This window comes from Dermacentor andersoni, unplaced genomic scaffold (genome assembly GCF_023375885.2).
Source record: "Dermacentor andersoni unplaced genomic scaffold, qqDerAnde1_hic_scaffold ctg00000042.1, whole genome shotgun sequence".
Lineage (NCBI taxonomy): Eukaryota > Metazoa > Arthropoda > Arachnida > Ixodida > Ixodidae > Dermacentor > Dermacentor andersoni.
In genome coordinates, this window is record NW_027314756.1 from 1,323,864 (window position 1) to 1,347,472 (window position 23,609).

General features: G+C 49.5%; 1 protein-coding gene across 2 annotated transcripts; it reads left to right on the plus strand.

Annotated features, from left to right (window-relative positions):
- Nucleotides 1–1,907: 1,907 nt before the first annotated feature.
- Nucleotides 1,908–23,167, plus strand: LOC126516956 (uncharacterized). Of its 2 annotated transcripts, XM_055064052.2 has the most exons (3): nucleotides 1,908–2,039; nucleotides 18,194–18,296; nucleotides 21,068–23,167. In XM_055064052.2, exon 3 carries the CDS (start codon nucleotides 21,263–21,265, stop codon nucleotides 23,069–23,071), a length of 1,809 nt encoding a protein of 602 aa, XP_054920027.2. In that variant the 5' UTR covers nucleotides 1,908–2,039; nucleotides 18,194–18,296; nucleotides 21,068–21,262; the 3' UTR covers nucleotides 23,072–23,167. The 2 variants fall into 2 exon arrangements, with proteins under 2 accessions (XP_054920027.2, XP_050022991.2); XM_050167034.3 differs by lacking the exon at nucleotides 18,194–18,296.
- Nucleotides 23,168–23,609: the final 442 nt, after the last annotated feature.

A 23,609-nucleotide genomic window follows, 5' to 3' on the forward strand; every position in this document is an offset into this window, starting at 1 on the left:
TGTCACTGAGGCTCGCGTAATCTGATCGAATGTGCGACGCGAATGGTGAAAAACTTTCTGGAAGACACGCGGACACCATCGATTACTCTGTAACCTTCGATGACTCGTGGATAAAAGCCGACGCGCTTGACCAGCAGATCAGATTTTCGACGACCGCCGACTGTCTTCAGTGTAGCCTGTTTCTTAGGGCACAGGTTCGCCCAAGTCTTGCTGCTTTCGTCACCGTCACTACTACATGATGTCTGATGAAGGTGCTAGCGCGTTCATGTACCGAACGCTCCCGCAAATTGTCGCGATCCAAGCCCGAAACTCGAGGACAACACCAACGTCGCCAAGGGCAGCGAGCTAGCCCTAGGCAGCAAGGACTGCTATCGGAATACGGACATCTTCCCAAGAAGACAATAGTGATCAAGCCTGTCGGCAACCTCAATGGCTGCCCCAGCGTCCTCCATTGTGCTGCAGCAACCTTGGGAGCCACCAACCTTCCAGGGATCACCGTCTGAAGACCAAGAAACCTGGCTGGAGACCTATGAACGAATCGCGACTTTCCACAACGGCGACAAGCTGCGGCATGTATACTTCGCCTTAGAAGACGCCGCCAGAACGTGGTTTGAAAACCGGAGTCGACCCTGGCAACATGGGACCTCTTCCCTAGCGGCTTCCTGCGGACACTTACGAGCGTCGTGCGCAAGGAAAGGGCCGAAGCTATGCTAGGAGGCCGAGTACAACTACCCAACGAGACCACAGCGATCTTCACCGAGCAGATGACGTGCCTGTTCCGCCACGCCGACCCGGATATGCCTGAGAAGAAAATTCGGTTCCTCATGCGTGGAGTAAAGCAAGAGCTCTTCGCCCGATTGATACGCAAACTGCCCAGGACTGTTGCTGAATTTGTCTCCGAAGCCACAACCATTGAGAAGACGCTCGATATGCGGACAAGGCAATATAACCGCCGAAACTACACCGATAGCCAAGCAATCGGCAGTGACGACATACGAGAGACCATCAGAGCGGTCGTTCGCGAGGAACTGCAGACCTAAGGTCTCAGCCTCAAGTGGCCTCAATCGCCGACATCGTCAAAGAAGAGGTTCAGCGATCACTTGGGGTTACAGAAGTGCCATCGCCACAGCCTCAGCCGGAAGCAGTGACATACGCCGCCGTCGCCCGCCGCCAGATTCCCCCTCCGCGCCCGCACCAGGTCTCCATGACGCCGCGATTCCGTCGCCAAACGCCGCCACCGCCACCTTGCCCACCAGCGAAATGCCCCGAGAAAGGCAGAGATTTGGCGCGGCCCCAACCACCGCCTGGTCTGCTACCATTGCGGGGAAGCCGGCCATGTCTATACCGCCGATGCCCATGCCGCGACTTGGGATTGCGAGGGTTCGTCGTCAACGCACAGCGTCCACAGCTTGAGAAGCGCCCTCGTGACATCGCCGACTATCTCGCCGCTACTCAGTGGAGTTCTCGACGACCGGTGACGAAGACGCCGAAAAGACGATCTCGACGATATATCAACGAGACGCCGCCATCCCGACGAAGCCTAGAAGCAAGGAAATACGCCGACAAAAGAAGACCTGACGACGCGATGTTCCAGTCACAAATCGACACGACGCAGTCGTGATCCGACGTCAAAATCTAACTGCTACGTAAGACAAAGAACCATCAACCACGGCGTGCTTCTCGATGGCCACGCAGTCACCGCCTTAATGGACACAGGAGCCGACTACTCCGTGATGAGTGGACCCCTTGCCACTGTAACATTCGCGGTGCTGGTCACATTCTACGTTGGGGCCTGCAGATAAGATTGCCCCGCTTGCCGCGATATCTTTTCTTTTTATTTTGCCACCCCCTGATTGGCTACTTAGCGCACAAAAAGCGCGTCGCTGAAGGAATAAAGGTGATTGTCTTCCTGGTGCTGCATGGGTCGTGGGTTCCTTCGGCCGGTCGTCCTGCCGCTCTCGGCGTCTAGCCGCCGAACACGTAACAGCTGGTGGCAGCGGATGGAGCGCTCGCTGGCGGTGGCCTTGGCGTCCGGTTTGGTGAGAGCACGGCTTACTTGACTTCATTGGGAGCATTATAGCGACATTTAATTGGTAGTGAAGGCATTTTGACTTTGCTGAATATAAGTAGTACGTGTAAGATTGGCACTTGTTATCAGCAGTCATGAACCTCGCATCGTTAACGAAACCCAACCTATTGTTGCTAGCTGAAGAGTTAGGTATACCAGTACAGAAGTCGATACCCAAGTCTGCCATTATTGAAGCAATATCCAAATGCGGAGCGAACGACGACAAAGTCGAGGAATGTTGGAAGTCAATTTCCCAACAGCTAAAAGAACGAGATGCAGCTGCATAGCCTTGAACGAACTGACAGTTTCGACTTGCGCGGATATATGCAACCTTTTAAGGCTGATAGGGCCATCACTTTGTACCTCGTCAACTTTGAGAGGACGTGAACTAGAGTAGCACTTGCAGAAGAGACCTGGTCGCAACTTCTATTGACATTGTTTACAAACGAAGCAGCGGACGTAATCGCGAGAATGCCAGATGAAGATGCGCGTGACTACAATAAAGTAAAGCTTCAGCCGAGGCGAAGGTACAGCTTGCCTACAGAAGCCTTAAGGATGAAGTTTCGTAACACGGTACGTAGTCAAGGGGAGTCATTCTCGCAATTCGCCTAGAAATCCATGAGCTTGATGGAAGAATGGCTTAAAGGTGCCAACGCATACGAGAACAAGGGCGCTATAATGTAAAACTATTCCAATATGTTTCTATTCCAATCTCCTGACGTCAAATTTGCGTAACCAGTGACGCAAGCACCGGGCGGTCACCCACAGGGTTGTCTGTACAGCCCAATCGAACACTCTCCTCGTCCATAGGAGGTCACTTTTGTTTGCTTGAAAAACGAATAACATTGCCTACACTGAGCGGCTTGTCGTATCTAATTGGCTGACAAGAGACGAGGAGAACGCTCAAGTGGAGAGGGATCCGCTGGGGCAGAGCTAGTGCACTGAAAATCGATAACCGGATGAAGAGGGTGGTGCCGGCGTCTGCGATTGGTCGGCTTTCCCTTACTTAGCTTGGGGTGGTTGGTCGAAAATCGCAGCGGCATGCAACGGAAGCTTAAGAATGACGCTAAAGCTTACCCTCAGCAAAGAAGAGTTGGCAGAATGAGGTGGTAAACGTGCCGAAAGTGCTCGAAAACGTTACACGGCCACGCAAGAAGTTTTATTATACGCAAATACATCCATGCTCTCCGGCAGTTTCGAGTAGCCAGCGTCTCAGCGATCGGCGGCAGCCATCTTTTATTCCTTTCGGAACGGGGCAGCCTGCGGCTATTCAGAAGAAAACTCAGTTTTGTTCGGCATATTAATGCATCTTTATCGCGTATACGTCACTTTGACGCGGTGAGTTTGTGCGGTTTTGTGACGTCGCGTGACAGGCAGGTGAAGTGGGTGCAGCCCGAAAACTTTTTACCAATAGCCGAGGGCTAATGGCGAAAAGGGGTCGAATCAGAAATAACTGTTTTTCTTTTTTCTGTGAAATCATGCATAATCAGTATGTACACATCATATCAGATAGGAGAGCTATCGCAGTTTTCGTGACGTCGCGTGACAGACAGGTGAAGTGGGGGTGGTCGAAAAAAGTTTTTGACCAATCGTGGAGGGTTGATAGCAGAATTGGAATAGAAAATTTTGGAATAGTTTTACGTTATAGCGCCCCAAGTAACGTCTGATTGAAGTGTTTGCGCTGGAGCAATTCTATGCGTCTATTCCGGAGCAAATGCGCCTGTGGATTCAGGACAAGTCAAACGGGGAGATGTTGCAAACGGCAGCTAATTTGGTTGACAAGTACTGTCCCCGCAGAATGGAAAGTTCGGAAGAACTGCGACAGAAACCGTCGGTAGCATTCAGTAAGTTTCAAAAAAAAAGCGAGAAAAACGAACCAAGGAAAACCCGACAATGTTCCCACCCAAGTGCATGCGGTCAACTTGGGTGAACCAAAAAAGTTCGAAGAAAGAAGACCGTTAGTCTGTTACAGATGCCAGCAACCATGCCATATCGCAGTAGGGTGCCGACAAGCAAATGTGTCCGTTAATTTGCTAACTGAAGAAAGCGATTTACTCTCTCCTTACACCTATGACATGATGGTGAACGGCATCAGTTGCAAGGTTCTACGTGACACAGGAGCAACATCCGACATCCTGCCCCCGTCGTTTGTTAAACCCGAGGAATTTACCCGATCGTGCGTATGGGTGCTTCACGCACTAGAGCCCGACATGGAGTGCTTGCCGGTAGCCGAAGTTGAAATCACGGGCGCCTTCGGCAAATTTCAAACTGAAGCTGCTGTTTCACACAAGCTCCCTAAAAAAAAAAAAAAAAAAAAAAAAATTTTTTGCTAACAGATCAATGGGGGTCTTGCCAAACGGTGGAATGGAACTTCATGCGAACCCTGTAATGGTCGTCACGAGGTCCCGCGCAAGAGCGCAAACCATGCACTGACGCTACTCGTGCCACCGAAATTCCAGAGCAATGTGATCCGTCACAAGCTGCAGCAACGAGCGAAACCGTTCCAGCCACACCAGCCATTGATAACTACCCGGTCGCTTCCGCGCCCGGAGACAAAACGATAAGTCCGATCGGTGAAAATTTGAACTTCTTGCAAAGGTAGACAAAAAAAAAAAAAAAGGCGTTCTCAAAACGGATGAAGCGAACGACGAGGCGCTACTGCAAACGTGCTGGGAAAGATCAAGACGGAACCAAAGGAGACCAGTATCGTTCACTGTCAAAGACTGCCTCTTGTACCGCACATTCAAAAACAACAAAAGCCGCTCTTTCGAAAAGCTTGCAGTTCCCCAGAAGTACTGTGCTGCACTTCTCGATTTGGTTCACAGAAATTAATAGCTGGGCTGGCCATTTAGGCATAAAAACAACTACGGGCAGACTATTGAACGACTACTACTGGCCGATATTCTTCAAGAAATCTGAGCAATAGGTACATTCCTGCAACGTTTGCCGAAGGACCGGATGGCCAAACGAAGAACTCCAGGCACCTTTGGTCTAAGTGCCTTTGATTGGCGAACCTTTTCGCATATCGGTATATAGTCGACGTTGTTGGTCCATTACCAGTAACAGCGGTGGGCCACAAATACTAACTCTCATTTGCCCGAGTCACGAAGTTCCCGGAAGCAGTGGTGTTACCGGAATTAAACTCCACGGCAGTTGCAAACGAGCTACTCGGCGTCTTTGCCAGAATCGGATTTCCCAGTGAATTCCAATGCGACCAAGGTTCTGTGTTTACAAGCACGCTTACCACGACATGCTTGCAGAAATGTGGCATATCCATTCACCACAGCTGTTTACCACCCGCAAAGCAATTCAGTCGAAAAACTTCACTCGGCAATGAAGCGGATTCTGCGCGCGCTCTGCTTCGAGAAGGGCACCGACTGGGATACGGCTGTTCCCGCAATGCTCTGCGCTCAGTCACTCGCGAAGCAACTGGATTCACCCCGGCGGAACTTGTTTACGGTCGAGCCCTTCGCTCCCCGCTCACCTTACTAAAAGAAAAGTGGGAAGACAAATTTGTTGACGAATCCGTTGTCGTGTACGTGCTGACCTTGTTGAAACGCTTACGTGAATCGCAAGAATTGTCGCAGATCAACATGGCGGAGGCTCAGCAACGCGCAAAGGTGTACTGTGGTAGATCTGCACGCACTCTCGCCTTCAAGGAAGGCGAGAACGTGCTGACTTTGAAGCCGTCGAAGAAAAATAAACTGGGAGTAGCATGGGATGGACCGGTCACGTTTAAGAAAGAGCTTTCCGACACCAATTACTTGGTAACGACGCCCGGTAAACGCAACGACGTGACAATCTGCCATTGCAACCTAATGAAGCCGTTTATCGAACGCACGAAGACGTTGAGCATCGACCTAAACGAACCAGAGGAAATAAATGTTGCAGTCCCTCAAGTACCGACCCCTTGCTCCTCCCCGTGGACAGAGGAAATACTCGAATCTGTCGCTAGACAAGCCTCTTTAAAGGGCCCCTCACCAGGCCCCGTAGCAAAGTTCGGTTATACGCTAGGAGTTGTTACGTGTCATATAGGGAGCGTTCCGCCGCAAGAATTTTTTTAATCGGCTCATTAATAGCCGAGATAGCAATATTTCAGTGCCGCGAACCCACCATTCAAGCAGGCGGGCTCCACTGCCAAGCAAGACGCTCTCTCCACTCGTCCCGTCTAAGCTACGCAAGCGAAATTCATTCCCTGTGTTTTCCCATACCGGACCTCGAGGATCATGCGAGGCATACGTCACAGGCCCCACCTTCATTTTTTTTTTTTTTTTGCTCCTCGCTTTTTTTTTTTTCGGCGCTACGCACTTACGCCGGACGGCGTCGCGCGCGAGCTGTTGTCTCGTTCGCCCAGCCCACGATTTTGCGCGCTGTGCACAGGGAAACATGACTAGCGGTATAATTCAGTGCTACACGAATACTGAGGCAGAACAAGCGGATCGCAGAGTATGATCACGCGCAGGGCCACGGTAAAAGAACCTACATTCCAAATTTCGCACATATCGCTGGTCGTCCTTACAGACGCTCTCCGCAAGACTGAGCCTACTATTGTGCGTTGGAATACGGCGCGTAAGGACTCATTTGCTGAGATTAGAGATTCTTGTTGGCGAACCGGTTCTCGCGGCAGCAGATTACTCTCTCCCTTTCCTGGTTCAGTGTTACGCCAGGGACCGCGGAATGGGTGTTTTAAGTCAGGTGAACGAAAAAGGCGAGGAGCACCCTGTTGTCTAGACGAGTGGAAAGCTAATGTCACGCGAGCAAGCCTACAGCACAACAGAAAAAGAATGCACTTGCTTGGTGTGGGCTCTCGAAAAGCTCTCGTGTTATCTTAAAGGCTCTTCCTTAGTTTTTGAAACCGATCACTCCCCCTTAGTGTGGTTGAACCAAAGGTCAAACAAAAATGGTCACTTGATGAGGTGGAGTCTAGCACTTCAAGTTTGATTTCCTAGTGCGGCACAACAAAAGCAAACTATATGCAACTGCTGACTGCCTTAGCCGCATTCCCTAGTTTTTTGCTCGTGTGCATGCAGTCGACGTAAACCTTTTTCATTCTCATCTTCGGTTTTCATGCCTTCTGCTCCCAGTAAATTCAACTGCCGCGCTTTCCTAAGCTTGGGCGCGAGGTTGCTTCTGACGTAGTTAGTGCATTTCTTCCGCTCGTTCACTAAGCCACTTCATATCCTGTAGTGCCGGCTGACATGATGAACCCTGCGCCAGAGGTCTGCGGCCGTCTCCCTGTCGCTACGTGCTCGGCAGCATTTCGGCACTCCGCCAGCAGTGCTAATTATGGGCGTCGCCTCCTCCTGGCCGTCCCAGCCCCTCTCCACGGGCTTGTTGTTCGAACACGAAGACGCACAGTACCTTCACCCTTTCTACGATGTCTAGCTCAACTTGCCCGCCTGTGCCACCATGCACCTCAGCGTCTTCACCCATCCCAAGCGCAAGGACAATGTGATCATGCAAAACGCCTCAGTGCTGTGCTTGGGCACTCTTGTTTCCATCGTTGGCTGCCTGTTCCCACCTCCAGTTGTTCGAGAAGCGTCATCCTCTTGAACGCCTTCCGAAATGGGTAGCTATGGCTGAGCTGTAACATTCGCAGGGCTGGTCACATTCTACGTTAGGGCCTGCCGATAAGATTGCCCCGCTTGCCGCGATATCTTTTCTTTTTATTTTGCCACTCCCTGATTGGCTACTTAGCGCACAAAAAGCGCGTCGCTGAAGGAATGGCGATTGTCTTCCTGGCGCTGCGTAGGTCGTCTGTTCCTTGGGCCGGTCGCCCCGCCGCTTTAGGCGTCTAGCCGCCGAATACGTAATGGCAAACAAATCGCTGAAGTTGCGTACAAGCACTTTTAACTCCTTTCTCTGCTTGATTGTTCAAGAAGCTTGTTTAGCGACAGATTCGAGTATTTCTTCTGTTGACGGAAAAGAGCAAGAGGTCAGTACTTGAGGGACTGGAACATTTATTTCCTCTGGTTCGTTTAGGACGATACTCAACGTCTCTGTGTTCGATAAACGGCTTCATTAGATTGCAGCGGTAGATTGTGAGGTCGTTGCGTTTACCGGGCGTCATTACAAATTGGTGTCGGAAAACTTTCGCTTAACCATGACCGGCCCATCCCATGCTACTTAGTTTATATGCCTTCGACGACTTCAAAACCGGCACTTTGTCGCCTTCCTTGAAGGTTCGAGTGCGTGCAGATCTGTCGTAATACACTTTTGCGCGTTGCTGCGCTTCCGCCATGCTGATCTGCGCCAATTCTTGCGATGCACTGTTGCGACGCCTGTTTCTCGAACCTCGACCGGCGTTACTATAGGGTAGCGTGGCGTTGTCGTCAGGCTGCAGGCGTCGGTAGACCATGGCGACCAGGTAGGGACGAGACGATTTCCAGTGCGAAACTTCCACTGTTTATTCAATGGTTGGTGAAGCATATAGAAGAGAATACATTGAAAATACTTGCGGGGCCGCTTAAATAGGCCCGCTAAAATCGTAGGCGCGATCTTCCTCATGTCAATGTCACGTGACATGCACTGAGTCTGGTCGGGGATGGGCGGCTGATCCTTTCTCTTAGGCGACGTTGCACGTGCTTGCCTCCTCTAGCGGCCACCCGTGGTTCCTGTTTGGTTCACGGAAAGAGTCTCCCCTAGAGTCGCACACATAAAAATGGACCTGTAATCACGGCGGGACGCCTGCCACACGGGCAACCACTCGAGACAACCATAGTAAATTAGGGATTCATCCTCCGTTTCGATTGGGCATGGTCTTTGAGCAACCTTTTTGCCCGGGGTGTTGCACGCCAACCGTAACAGTACGTACTGGACTGCGGATTTGTCTACAAATTTGTCTTCTCTACTTTTCTTTTAGTAAGGTGAGCGGGGAGAGAAGCGCTCGACCGTAAACAAGTTCCGCCCGGGTGAATCCTGTTGGTTCGTGAGTGACGGAGCGCAGAGCAAAGAGAATTGCAGGAGCAGCCGCATCCCAGTCGGTGCCCTTCCGTCGGTGCCTACGCATTCGGCGTCCAGCCACCGAATACGTAACTCCACCCAGTTGAAGAAAGTTAAGACTGCATGAAAAGGCCCTCAAATCCGGACAGCTCGAGGACACCTAATAACGCCGACGAGAATCTGCAAAGCAAGAATTATCGTTCATGACTGGACCTACCCTGCCACCTTCGTTATCCTCGAACAGTGTTCACAAGACGTCATTCTCGGCATGGACTTCATGAACCAACACGGCGGAATCATCAACCTGAAGTCGATAACGCTTTCGGAAGATCAAATGATACCGCCGGAGAGCTGTCGTAGACACCACGCCTTGAGTGTGCTCGAAGATCAAGTAAGCATCCCGCCTCATTCCAGCATCGTTATTTCTGTCGGCACCGAAACACCCACAGACGTAGCAGGCGTCATCGAGGGTTATCAACGTCTACTGCTGGATCGTGAATATTGCGTTGGAAGAGGGATTGCTCGACTCCACGGAGGGAAAGCGAAAGTGATGCTAACGAACTTCAGCCAGGAGTTCAGGCACATCAACAAGGGCACGACGATCGCATACATCGAGGAAATTCGAAACCTGCAATGCGCTTGTCCCCTTGGATTCTGTCGTATTTACCCCGACGACCATAGTTTCCGAACCAGACTTTGACATAAATACAAGTCTCCCCGTGAGTAAGCAGCAGCAACAGCTCCGAAATCTTCTCCGACGATACAAAGACTGCTTTTCGACATCGTCGATAATTCGACGAACACCAGTTGCAAAGCATCGCATAATAACCGAAGAGTACGCTCGACCACTCTGCCAGAGCCCTTAACGAGTTTCGACGCGAGAACGTTAAGCTATGGGCAACAAGTCGACGAAATGCTGCGTGACTTCACCCAGCCGTCGAAAAGCCCGTTGGCATCTCCTGTAGTCTTGGTGAAGAAACAGAACGGAACCCTACGTTTCTGCGTCGATTATCGTCAACTGCACAAGATCACGAAGAAGGACGTATACCCCCTCCCACGAATATACGACGCATTGGATCGGCTCTGCAAAGCTAAATACTTCTCGTCGATAGATATCAAGACGGGCTACTGGCAAATAGAAGTTGACGAGAGAGATCGCGAAAAAACCGCCTTCATCACGCCAGACGACCTCAATGAGTGCAAGAACATTCCGTTCGGACTGCTCGGCGCCTGCAACGTTCCAGCACGTCATGGACATGGTGTTAGCAGGATTGAAGTGGCAGACGTGTCTTGTTTACTTGGATGACGTCGTCGTCTTCGCTGAAAATTTCGACGATCACCTTAGGTGGCTTGCGACAGTACTAGAGGCCATCAAGTCATCAGGACTCACGCTGAAGCCGGAAAAGTGCCGTTTCGCTTACGATGAGCTTCTGCTCCTGGGCCACGTCATCGGCAAATCTGGAGGACGCCCCGACCTGCAAAAGACAACTGCCATCGCAGAGTTCCAGCAGCCCATCGACAAGAAGGCAGTGCGTAGATTCCTTATCATGTGTGCCTATCATGGTGTAAGAATGTTCTTAGACCGTGGCGCCTACTACATGCGCTTTCTCAAGTACCTTTTACGCATCGCTGAGCCGCTGACACATCTAATTGTGATGCCGAGTTCAAGTAGGAAGCTCCACAGGCCGACGCATTTCAAGAACTCAAACGGCGCATGCAGTCGCCGCCGGTACTTGCTCACTTCAAGGAGGACGCCGATACAAAAATGTACACTGACGTCAGAAGTCTAGTCCTTAGTGCCGTTATAGTCCAGAGGAAAGACTGACTTGAACGGTGGATAGCTTACGCTAGGCGGACGCTCTCAAAAGCGGAAGTCCATTATTCTATGACCGAAAAGGAATGCCTCGCCATAATTTGGGCTACAGTAAAACTCCACCTTTATCTATATGGCAGTCTGTTCAAAGTCGTGAGCGACCATCACACGTTGTGTTGGTTACCGAAATTAAAGACCCTTTCAGACGCCTGGCACGGTGGAGCCTCAAGCTGCAAGAATATGAGATCACTGTAATCTAGAGGTCCGGAAGAAAACACTCTGATGCCGATTGCTTATCACGCGCCCTAATTGATCCGCCGCCGCAATATGACGAGGGTGACCACGCCTTCCTTGAAATAATAAGCGCGGAACACTTCGCTGAACAGCAACGAGTAGACCCAGACCTAAAAAGCCTCGTCGAGTATTTGGGAGGGAACACCGACGTTATCCCTATAGGGCGTTCAAACAAGGATTGCCTTCGTTCTCGCTTCAAAACAACCTACTCGTAAATAATTTCTAACCAGTCCGCGCCAAGTACGTTCTTGTTCCATCGCCGCTGCGTCCAGCAGTACTGCACACCCTACATGACGATCCGACCGCTGGAAATCTGATTCTCCCGGACGCTATCGAGGATACAGGTAAGGTATTACAAGCCGCGCCTGACCGCCGACGTCTCCCGTTACGTCAAGACATGCCTAGTCTGTCAGCGACGCAACACACCACCGACAAGGCCAGCGGATTACTATACGCGGCGTGCACGCCGATGGCCGCGCCACTGGTGGCGGCCTTGCGCAGAACGCACGGGAGAGGAGCGAGCCGCGCGCCGTAACACACCGTAGTTTGTTGCGTCGCTGATAGTGCTTCTCCGTCTTATGCGTGTTTTCAGAGCAAAATAGGCAACACCCTTCGCATGTGTGGGATGGCCAAAGCTTCCGAAGAATGTCGAAGAAGAATTGTTGCAGGGTGGGGGGCTCAAATACCGGCGACAACGTGCCGGCGATACGGTTCTAATTATTCCCCGCAAAGCCTCATCTGCAGGAGCAACGGTGGCAATGGATCGTCGCTTCGGCGCGAAATTTCTTGTTCTCATCCTTTCCTTTGTCGTTTCGGTGTTTTTTCTTTTTTATTGTTATTTATTTACTCGATTGTAGTTAGACGCGTAAGCGACGAAGTTCGTCTGCAGTGCAACATGTGGTTTAAAGGCATTTCGCTAAAGTTCGGAATGCCGTTTGCCGCTTATATTGTTTTCCGCTTCTTTACCGCGTTCGGCTAGCTAGGCAGCACGACTGCATGAGCGCATTGTGTTGTATGTTAAAGCTACAGAAGTTTGCAAGAACTGAAATTGTTAGTTTTATGTGGCCCGGTAAATCCTCGCACCAGCTGTCGCGCACTTCATGTTTTTACATCTATTTTATGTGTGGTTTCGCACATGTTTAACTGTTGCTAGTTGCTTCATGCATAACTCTTGATTCTTTTGAGCTGCGAGGTTTTCACCCTGCCTCGTTTGTAAAGGGTATAAATCACGCTGTGTCTTATCGGAATGACACCAAGCAAGTGCTTCTTTAACAGCTTTATTCATTTCTCCCGAGGGCATCTTAGATATTGTGGTTTTTTGGGAAATGTGTTTAGAAAATAGGTAGCTCAGGGCGAGAATTGCTAATAGTTGCTGCATATGGTATTTTTGTTCCATTTTTCGCTGATCCATTTTTCGCTGAATAGTTCGCGTCATGTTTGGTAAGTCATCACACCTTGATGCTGTCTGAGCAGACTTAACACGCCGAGTGGTTTGTTTGTTTCACAACGTAGTCGCTTCTTGCAAGTGAATTTTGTACTCACTGAATTATTTCTTATTATGCTTACGCCGCATAGGACTAAACCCGGCCTTGCCGCCAGCGCTGGATCTAATTTGACTGGCACTGCTCTGCCTTTAAGTATATCATGTGGCACCTCTCTCTAGTAGCATTTAAAAAAAAGTACTGCAAAGTTAGTCAGACTATAGCTTTGTACGTTTCCAAGCAGCTCCCCTAGGGAATTTAATATTGCAAAAACTGCAGCGCGAACGGCAGTTCATCGGCGGTATACAGCGCTAACACGCGCTTTTATTAACCCGTGCGTTTGGTGGCTTCGTTGACTATAGTGTACGCGTTTCTATCAATAAATTCACAATTATTCTTCTTCAGGCGACTTTCACTACACTTATTCGGCGGCGTCACATGTATTCATCGGCAGTAAAATCGCACCACGGCATATGCAGACATCGCACCGTGCGGATTTGTTATCTAAGTATGCACTAACGACGGGTGCTTATTGTTGAGGTGCAGAAGCAGCATTACGGCAAGGGTAGAATTAAAAAAAAAACACGGTCGAGACATCGCATTAGTCAACAAAATTTGTCGGCTAGTTTACATGAGCTCCACTTCATGTAAATGGTCTTCATGGCGTTTGTCTGCGGGACGCACCTGGCGCGTATGTGGACCATGTTGCCCCAAACACCGGTAACATCTTGTTCATACCCGCTCCCACAGAGGTCTGCGTCTTCGCTACAGCTCTCACCGCAGAAGAAGCAGTCTGGCGCCCGAACAAAGGACAAATCGCAGCCGCGAACTTCAGTCACCCTTGCTGCAAAGCGTTGTCGTCTGCTACTGCTCCCGCGCGTATTGTTGGAAGCGCCCGCTAGGTGGCCATCGTGGCGCCTCTATAGGCGGTGCACGCGGCCTATAGCCGATCGAGCCTCCTTTCCGACCATTTCAGCAGATCGGAATGTATTTGTTGGGACTCTTTTCGATGTCAACATCCGAATATAAGTGGACAGTTTTGGTGACAGACTACCTCACCCGCTTCGTTGAAACGAAAGCTCTGCCGAAAGCTATAGTGCAGCCGAAGTGGCGAAATTCTTCGTGGCGTACATCCTGCTGCGGTATGGCGGCCCAGAAGTCCCCATCACCGACAGAGGAACGGCCTTTACAGCGGAACTCACCCAAGCCATTCTGCAATATAGCCAGACAAGCCACAGGACAACTGCCTACCACCCGCAAATGAATGGTCTTACGGAGCGCCTGAATAAGACCCTCACCGACATGCTAGCAATGTACGTCGACGTCGAACACAAGACCTGGGATACCGTCCTGCCGTACGTAACCTTCGCTTACAACAAGACCGTGCAAGAAACGACACAGATCACGCCGTTCAATCTGGTTTACGGCAGGAACCTGACGGCGACTCTCGACGCCATGCTGCCACACGTCACCGACGAAAAGAATCTTGACGTCGCCACCTATCTCTAATGCGCCGAAGAAGCTCGACAGCTCACTCGCCTGCGGATCAAGAACCAGCAGAGGACCGACAGCCGACACTACAACATTCGACGACGCTACGTCGAGCCCGGCGACCGTGTTTGGGTTTGGACCCCAATACACCGGCGAGGACTTAGCGAGAAGCTTTTACGCCTCTATTTCGGACCCTACAAGATCATCCGAAGCATTGGCTCACTCGACTATGAGGTCGGACCAGACGGCATTTCGCTATCGTAGCGACGCCGCTCACGACCTGAAATAGTCCACGTTGTGCGACTTAAGCCGTTCTGCCAGCGCTAATGAACTTTGCTACTTTGCGTAGCTGGACCTTTGGATTTTCTTTTTTTTACTTTGTTTCTTTTCGTTGTCTTGTAACTTTTGTTTAATAAGTATCCTTTTGTGTTTCGCTCTCCTGTTTGTAGCATCGGGACGATGTTTTTTGAGAGGGGGCATTGACACGTGGGCTTGTGTATCCTTTGCAGGTGAGCGCTTTTCACCGTCTAAGGAATGTTATCGCTCAGCGCGAGACGCGCCCGCGTGTATCAGAAGTTTCTCGAATGTTATCGATGGTCCTGTTGTCACCAAAGCTCGTGTAATCCGATTGCATGTGCGACGCGAAATGTGTAGGACTTTCTGGAAGACACGTGTAAAAAGCCGACGCGCTTGACCGGCAGATCAGATTTTCGACGATCACTGATTGTGTTCGCCGCTATCGTCGTTCTTTGAGTGTAGCCTGTTTTTGAGCGCAGAAGTTCGCCCAATAAAACGCTAGTTTCGTCATTCCCAGTTTTTCTGCTTGCTTCACTGCGACTACTACGTGACAATATATTCTCCCTTCGCTGAGTTTTTAGAATCCGATTTGTATTTTAACACCGTTCAGCATGGATTTCGAAAACCACTTCCTGCAAAACATAACTCTTAACCTTCCCTGACCGATCTGTTTGCAAATGCTGATTTTGTAACTGGCACAAACTTTATATTTTTACTTTGCCAGAGCCTTTGCTACTGAGTGGTGAACTTAATTTTGATCAGCAGGGACTTAATTGGATTAAATGTTTTCTTTCTGACAAAACGCAATACGTAACAGCTAATAGCTTTTGTTCAAGTGCTTCTTTGTAATATCTTGCGTACCACAAGGGCTGGTTCTTGGACCGCTTCTGTATATATATTTTTTTAAATCTGTGTAATGGCCTTGCCTATTGGCTCACATTAAGAGGAAGCTTTAGCATATCTTACTGGAATCAGCTCCAACACAATTTTCACCACGTATCGGAATGCTGTTTGAAATTCCATACGAAGCTTAATTTGGGGAAATGTAAAGTCATGCATATATCTCGTTCTCGCATCAACACTGCGCTGAACTTTAATCTTGATAATTTTCTTCTGTCACCTGTAACGGTCTACAAGTACTTTGGTCTTCAGATTACTTAAGTTTCAGGGCACGCCTCTACTATTTTGTGACCCCGGCCAACTCGCCCTTGTTCACACACTGGAAGGCATTGAGAATCAAGCCACACGTTCCGTTATTTCCAATTACTCGCGTCATGCCTAAGTAACGTCGTTGAAGACCAGTTTAATGTTACCCGATTTTTCAATGCGTCGTTAGGGTTCCCGCCTCTGCCTTTTTTCGTAAAATGCATCATTATAACCATGTCTTCAAAGAAACCATTTTTTTTCTTCGCTTACCTACATTTCACCTAGGTCACACCACAGGTTTAATGTAGCATTGTCAGCTTGTCATGCGAACTTGTTTAGCGAATCGTTCAGCGCTAGAGAAAGCGTAGACCGGAATCACCTTCCTGCTTCCATCGCTCTCATCTTGGATTATAGCAACTTCAAATCTGCTGTTACCCATGCTTCTTGTGCGCACCCCTTAGGCGCCCCTTCCTGGGTTGAGCGTCGTCGTCGTCGTTGTTGTTGTTGTTGTTGTCCTGAGTAGCCGTGGCACATACCCACAGTGGGGGACTGGCCATGAATCGGGTAATTCAATTAGGTGCATAAAAAATAATAACAAGGGAGTTAACAATTTGAACATTGGAGTTTAAAAGTAAACGTTTTGTGTTTGGAGAGAAAAAAGTAATCGGAAAAAACCGGGTATAACAAGAGAAAAAAAGAAGAAAAAAATTAATAATAGATAAAAAATAAAAGAAACCTATGGTTGGGAGGGAGAACGATCAATCTAACATGGAATTCGATTGGTTTCAATGAGGTAATTTCGGATTGCCAAGCAAACATTTCTGTGGCTGAACCCAATAAAGGAGGCTCCAAAAGATAGGATCACAGGCACTGATAAATTTAGACCAATAGTGCGAAGTGGGATTTCGAGTAGTCGTTTTCTTATAATAGAAAAACTCCTGCAAGACAACAAGAAATTGTCTCCGCTTCGCCACAGAATGACCATAATGGTGAGAGGACGAGACCAGACCTGTGGAGATAGAAGTTCAACGCAGGTATACGGCAGCGCAGCCTCGTGATGGACATTCCAATTTTCCGTGTTCGGCAAAAATCTCTGTGCTAAGGGTATAGGAGATGTCGGTAATCCACAGAGTTGGTAATTGTGGAGCCTGGTACTGCCTGCATGACACTCCTGCGAAATCTAGCAGCAGTAACAAGAGCAGTCAAAGGGCAGCAAGGGAGAATCGGGCCACTTATCGATACCTTGGCTAGAGAGTCTGCAATTTCATTTATGATTAGTCCTCTCTGACTAGGCACCCAAATCAAACGCACGCTTCTCAAGTACCCAGGTGCCAATGATTGAAACGTCCTCATCACTCGAGAATAATGAGAAGCAGTAAGGGATGAGCCCAATGATGACGAATCGGTGACTATCACGACTGACGTAATTGATGGTCCTAATTTGCGTAATGTCAGCACCACGGCCATGAATTCTGCTAAAAAAGATCGGTATGAAATCTGGAAGCCGAAGAGAGAATGTCCAATCAAGAATCGGGTAACATATTCCTATACCTGACTTTTCTTCACATTGTGAAGCATCTGTCAAAATTACAATGTTCGAAGGTTCTTCAGATGACCTTGTAATATACTATCTATAACACGGTGTGGAAGTAATTTTGCTACCCGCGCGCTCGCGCTTTCGTCGTCGTCGTCATTGTCTTCTTCTTCTTCTGGCTCCGATGCCGCTCATCATGCCAGCGTTCCCTTACTTCCACTGACTCCGCGATGGCGCTGACGGCACTGGCCCACCACTGCAAGTCGGAGCAGTTATTTTGGTTTCGATTTCTTTGCCTCAATATATCGCGAAATGAAAACGCGTATACAGGTGCGCTCAAATTTCGCATTACGGTATTGTAAACGTCGGACACTTTTTAAACGGAATGCACAGGTCTTTCTTTTTTAATCGCACTTCTCTAAACCTCCTTCGCGAATTGAGAGTACTTAAAATATATAAAACTGTCTAATTAATATAGACCTGTCCATCAATGGGACAGAACAAACTGAATACATCACCTCCCTCAACGGCATCACCAGGAAAGCAGGCTAGGCACACTCCCCCCCCACGAGTATACCAAGTGTCTCGCGTAACATATGCCAAAAATTTAGAAATATGCAAGTTCCATACGTAACTGGACAGAACCAAGGTAATGTTTGCTTTCGCTACGGGCAAGTCAGACAATTTTTTTGTATTTCGCCTTACATAATTGGTCAATAATAATCAATGCACTTCTTAATTATAAATTCAGAGCAAAAGTGTAAACTAGAAAATTTTAGAACATCCTCGAAAATTCCCAATCATGCGCGACTAGTTGCGTGGCACTTTTTGTGTTTCGCGGGCTTTCTTTCGGGATTAAAAAAAAAATTTTTCGCGTGCATTGAAAAACAGAACTGTTTTAGTGATTTTTCAGGACAGTGTATTATTCTTTCAAATTCGAAGTGGTTCCCTCTCTAAAGACTTTGTTTTCCTCGAGTTCATTCCTCATAACATTTCTTTCTTTGCTTTAAAGCAAGTTGTGCTCAGTCTTTTTCTGTTCAATATTTATTGTCCCTGGATACGTTTTTAGCGTTCATTGTGCACGATATCGCCTTTTCACGAACCGATTCTCGCTCTATATCCCTTAGTGTGTCTGCGTCACTTGGCGTATGGAAAACAAAGACGACGACGGCCATTCGATGGCCTGTGCATTTCCTGCTCCATTAACACCGGCATCACCTACACAGCAATGTAAGTGCTTCCTAGGAAAGGCAACATCCTCTTCTGTGGCCCTACCTATCTTTGTCTAGTATATCCCGTTTCATGTACCAATTAGTGGTTTAACTTTAGAACATTATCACTTTTGGCACGATTGAGAAAGCGTCGCGGGTGCAAAGCTGTTCCGGTTTCTATGGTGAAAAAAAGAAAACGCAGTCAGAATGTGGAAGTCGAGATTAGCACGGACAAGGGCCTGCAAATTAAACAGGGCTGACATAGAGCTTAGCTTTTGGCAACTGCACCGTTTGGTGTGTGTGTGTGTGTGTGTGTGTGTGTGTGTGTGTGTGTGTGTGTGTGTGTGTGTGTGTGTGTGTGTGTGTGTGTGTGTGTGTGTGTGTGTGTGTGTGTGTGTGTGTGTGTGTGTGTGTGTGTGTGTGTGTGTGTGTGTGTGTGTGTGTGTGTGTGTGTGTGTGTGTGTGTGTGTGTGTGTGTGTGTGTGTGTGTGTGTGTGTGTGTGTGTGTGTGTGTGTGTGTGTGTGTGTGTGTGTGTGTGTGTGTGTGTGTGTGTGTGTGTGTGTCAAACATCTGCTGTGCTAAGGAAACCGGATGCTCAGTGAACCTACCGTTGGACCAACCTGAGTCACTCGGTCTTGTTCCGACGCCGCATTCACAATGCTCGCGGTTTTTTTGCTCCGGCGGTACTACTTGGTTGGGATGGGAGCTTGACGTGCCATGAGCATCAGGACACTAGGCGACTGGGCAGGTATGACGACGAATCATTGTAAACACTTAACGATGGTGAAGGTTTGAGAAACGATGAGAGCAAAAAGGTACATGGCAGGCTCCTTAAGTAGCCCGACGTAACATTGGATGCAGTCAGGTGACTTGAGGCCAGTGAGGGTCTAGGCGCAAAGAGGTGTTGTCCTCCCTCTGATTGGCAGCCGGTCACGTGGCATCAGGAAACGTTTTGGATTGGCGGTCAAGTCAGTGGGCCAAGTTCACGCCATTTTCGGCGAGGAGGTCATTCCTTTTCCCAAAGGTGCGTAGAAACCTTTACGCCATGGTGATACATGACGTCGTTCACTCTCTGGGCGAACGACGTCATCAGCGCTCCGTGTGGCTGCTGCTTTCCGCGGTACTTGAGAGAGGGCGAATTCTTCAGTCTTCTATCTGCCAATTGTCAACCCCGAAGATAAGCTCTTCACGACGGTGTCCTTTCTTCTCGACGACGCGACTTCAATAGATCTTTCGCAGAAGATCGCGGCCGCGACCAGTGTTTAACCACGCACCGCCTCATATTATATACAGTGATCTCAACTTGTAGAATTTCCTACTGAAGGTGTAGCTGCCAGACCAGCAGGTGCCTGTCACTCCCACTCATTTAAGGCATGAGTCACACACCACACTTAACCGATGGTTCCGAAATTTGAGTCGTAACAGTATGTAACGCTGGGTATGTGCAGCTCTTCAATTGACTTTGGCGGCAACTTGGGTCACTGGGTATAGGCCCCTTGATATGCGCCGCTCTTCAAGGAACCTCTCTGACCGCAGCTGAGGTCGCTGGGTGTGTGCCACTCAACATCCGCCGCCCTACAATGAACCTCTTCGACGACACCTCGAGTCACTCGTTATGTGCCACTCTTCGATCAGAAAAACAACTTCAAAATTGATCCGGTGCTGGGTGTAATATGATCCGCGTAATAGATATACGGATAATCTTGTCTGAATAATATATACAGACACACGCGGACTACGCGGCAGTGCCGCTAGATGGCGCAGCGTGTCCAGTGGAATGCGCGAGAGAGGAGTCCGAGTGCAGTACACGGCTCGTACATGACGCGTTTCGGCGGGGGCAATGCGGTGTCTCGCTACATTGCTTCCATGCTAATCGCATTAAGGTCGACAGTCATCGTAAAATAGGTGATGCAAGAATTTTTTTCGTTCAATTTTGTCCCTTTAATAACCACCTCTCATGTCTAATACGTCTAATAACCACGTCTAATAACCATCGCTGGTCACAGAAATAGCGCCGTTGGAGAGCAGCTCGGACCACTGAAGGAAAAAAAAAATTTGAAAAAAAATTGGATGGAATCGGCACATTATACCGACCAGCGGTTCAGAAGTGAATTTTTAAAAGGGGAGGAATTTTAAAAGTGGTACTGCTAATTTTGTCCTTGCGTATATTTGTTGTTGTTATCGGGAAAGCGTGGGTTAATTAACTGGATTGGATGGAAGAATACTCTCAGATGTGCGGGGCGGGGGGGGGGGGGGGGGGGGGTGCTCACTAACCCCGTTAACCCAGTAAGCAACAGAACATGTGGAGGCGCGGATGCTTACACCTTTTCCCCATGAGCACCTTTTCACTACAGGAAAGCAGTACTTTGTCAATAATGCTAGAGAGCTTTACAATCGCGTTTGCAAGCAAGGGGAAACATCTTACGTATGTAAGAAGTGTTGGCGTTGATCTTAATGACATTGGGTTTCAGCGGTTTGTTAAGTATGGCAGCTCTCATGGCTTCCGCTTCAGTCTGAATTGTCCCTATTGCAGCGATCACACTATTGTTGGACGCCAACAAATAGTGGAATGAGCTTTCGCTTCCTGTAAAGCCACCTGAAACTAGTTGTGAGCGCGTATATCTTGTCCAGTTTGTGAAATGGTTGGGAGATTCCAGGAGGGTTCCTAATTGATCATCTTAGCTATGACAGGGTTGACAAGACACACCATAAGTGCCCTGTAATCTGACGCTTTCTTTCGTCTACGGAAAGTCTGTACTAACTGTAACAGAAATTATTTCACATTCCAGAATTGGTCGCCTTGGCAAGTGGTGCCTTGTTGCGAAAGAAGGCCAGCAACCAGCACCAAGACTTAATCTGAAGTGAGCCACTTCGTGCAAAGTTGCGGTGTTTTGAAAATCCATTTTTCCGGCCCGTCAAGAATACCGAAAAAGCGCACAGCTGAACAAAGGCAAAGGTCAAGGTAGTGAGCGAACCGATTCACTATGACGCAACCATCCCCCGGTGCTGAGCTAATCTGCGGACTCCCGCGTGCAGCGTGGGAATCGATATTCCAACTCTTGGACGGAGCCTCCCGCCTCGCTCTCACCGAGGCAGCAGCTGAGCTCACCGGAGTCGCCAACTGCATGCGGGTCGTCGAGGCCATAACGTTTACTTCTGACACGGATGAATGTACGCTTGGTGAATACTGCGAGAAGGTGAACACGAAGAACTTGCGCCAATTGAGGTTCACCAACTGCATAGCTTTACCCTCCGACGTGCTCCTTGGATTTGTCGCCATCTGCGATAACATACAGGAGCTATGCGTTGTGAACTGCGTCGTCGAGCCTCCGGCGCTTTTTAGAATGCTCTCACAGAGGCTCGCGAAGATGAAGAAGCTAGAGTGGTCGCTTTACGAGGACCGCCGCTACGATTCGTGGCTGGAGAAAGACGCTGTCGCAGGCACAAGCACGCAATGCGAGCCTCAGACACTAAAGCTGCAGTCCATGTACGTCGAAGTTGTCGCGACTCCGCTGACGGCAGACTTCTTGGAGGGCGTCTTGAATGGTTGCCACGGCCTGCAGAGCCTGCACATTCACGTCATACGTAAGGATGCTGTTGGAATACCGATGGGCGACGCCAATATCCGGCTGAAGGCGCCCAGGCCCGGTCTGCGCACCTTCCTTTGCACTTGCGAGCGGGTACCTCCGCCCAAAGGCCGGCTCTCACCGGAAGCCTCGCACAGCTTCATCCGACTCGAGGACGTTCGGGAGATGAGGACGTCCCTTCAGGGAGTGCGCCGGGCGGTCGTGGCTGTGGAAGCCGACTCGGAAGCTGCCAGCCGCTTCCTCGGAGCAGCAAAGCACCCGGAGCACTGGAACGATGTCAGGTCCCTCTCACTAGCCCTGCTGCTCGAACAGGTCCAGCTCGAACGCCTCCCGAGAGCTGCTCCCGGCTTCCTGAAACCAATGCGGAAGTTCCTCCGAACGTGCCTCGCCAACATCTCCGAGCTCAGCCTGACAAAGAGCCACTTCTCGCTCGTCTGCAACTTCTGCTCAGTCGTGGGCCCGGCCTTGTCTCAGCTGCGCTCGCTGGCCCTTCCACCGTGCGCCGTGAATTCTCATAACTCACTTCAGTGCCTGGCGCGATGCTGCCTGTTCCTCGAGGAGCTGGACGTCAGCAACGACGAGACTCCTCCATGCGCCGCCTGCAAAGTGCCTTTGATGTTCACAGAGCGTGACTTCGAGTGCCTGCACAGGCAGACTAGGCTGTGGCGGCTGAACATCGCTGAGACCGCGAGGATCTTATGTTTCAAGTTCCTACTTGGGTGCCGAGTCACCAACCTTCGCTTCAGCCTAGATAGTCTGGTGAGTGACGCCGGCTCTGTCTTCTACTTCGGGCCTTGCCATCTCCTTTGCGCAAATGAACGGCTCTCTACGCTCACCATAGAAGCACGCCACGTGATGTTTGGGCAGATGCCTTGCTTCGCTGCTAGACTCACTGCGGCAAAGGCTCTGCGCAGATTGTGCCTGCTGACCGGAGCTCAGGCAACGGACAGCGCGGTGGCAAACTTTATCGCACGCATGGTGGAAGCATTGCCACTGCTGCGATTGGTTCATGTGCACTACCTGGCTACCAGCTCCACGCTGAAAACCATGTCGTGGATCAGGCAGCACCACGCAGTCGTGAACACTCTGCCAAACGGCAAGAGGCTTCGTTGGCAAGGCCAGCTCTGTGACGACAGTCCCTGCGTGGGCCGCTACTGCTGCGCCACATCATTCATCGGTGTGGCAAGGCCGAGGAACCGCTACTGAAAAAAAAAAAACTTTCTCCGCACTACACCGCCGCCACTACCCGTTCGCCTATCATGGGGTAGATTTCCTTCGGAAATAAATTCCAAGTGCAGCTACTTTCTCCTTGCATTACCGTTGACGTAGTTCACGTAGTCTTCCTATCTGTGCGTAGGTCGGCAATAAGGAAATGTAATACGAGACACCTCAAAGTGCATGTGCGTGCATTATTAATGCTAACACGAAGTTGAGTCAGAAACAGTATCGGCATTGTTAACGTAATTCTTCAGTGCTACGCGGACTAGTATACGGAAGGAATAGCAAAAACCTTGTGGCGATGCCTAACGTTGCAAGGGTTGAGGTGCGGCTTAACTTTTTGTTCGTACGATGTTTCGGACTAGTGTTCTAGCGCAAAATTAAGACAAGGGCGCTCACAACACCAGTGCTTTTGTTGCGTTCCCCTGTCAAACACTGATATATTTTTCAGTAAAGCAGTTGCATAACGGTTTTACAGGATCACTCTTGCAGGAAATTTTAAAAAATGTTCACAAATGTCTGTCCT

Excerpts from the sequence above, each read along its gene's own strand:
- LOC126516956 (XM_055064052.2), top strand. The coding sequence starts at position 21,263 with ATGACGCAACCATCCCCCGGTGCTGAGCTAATCTGCGGACTCCCGCGT.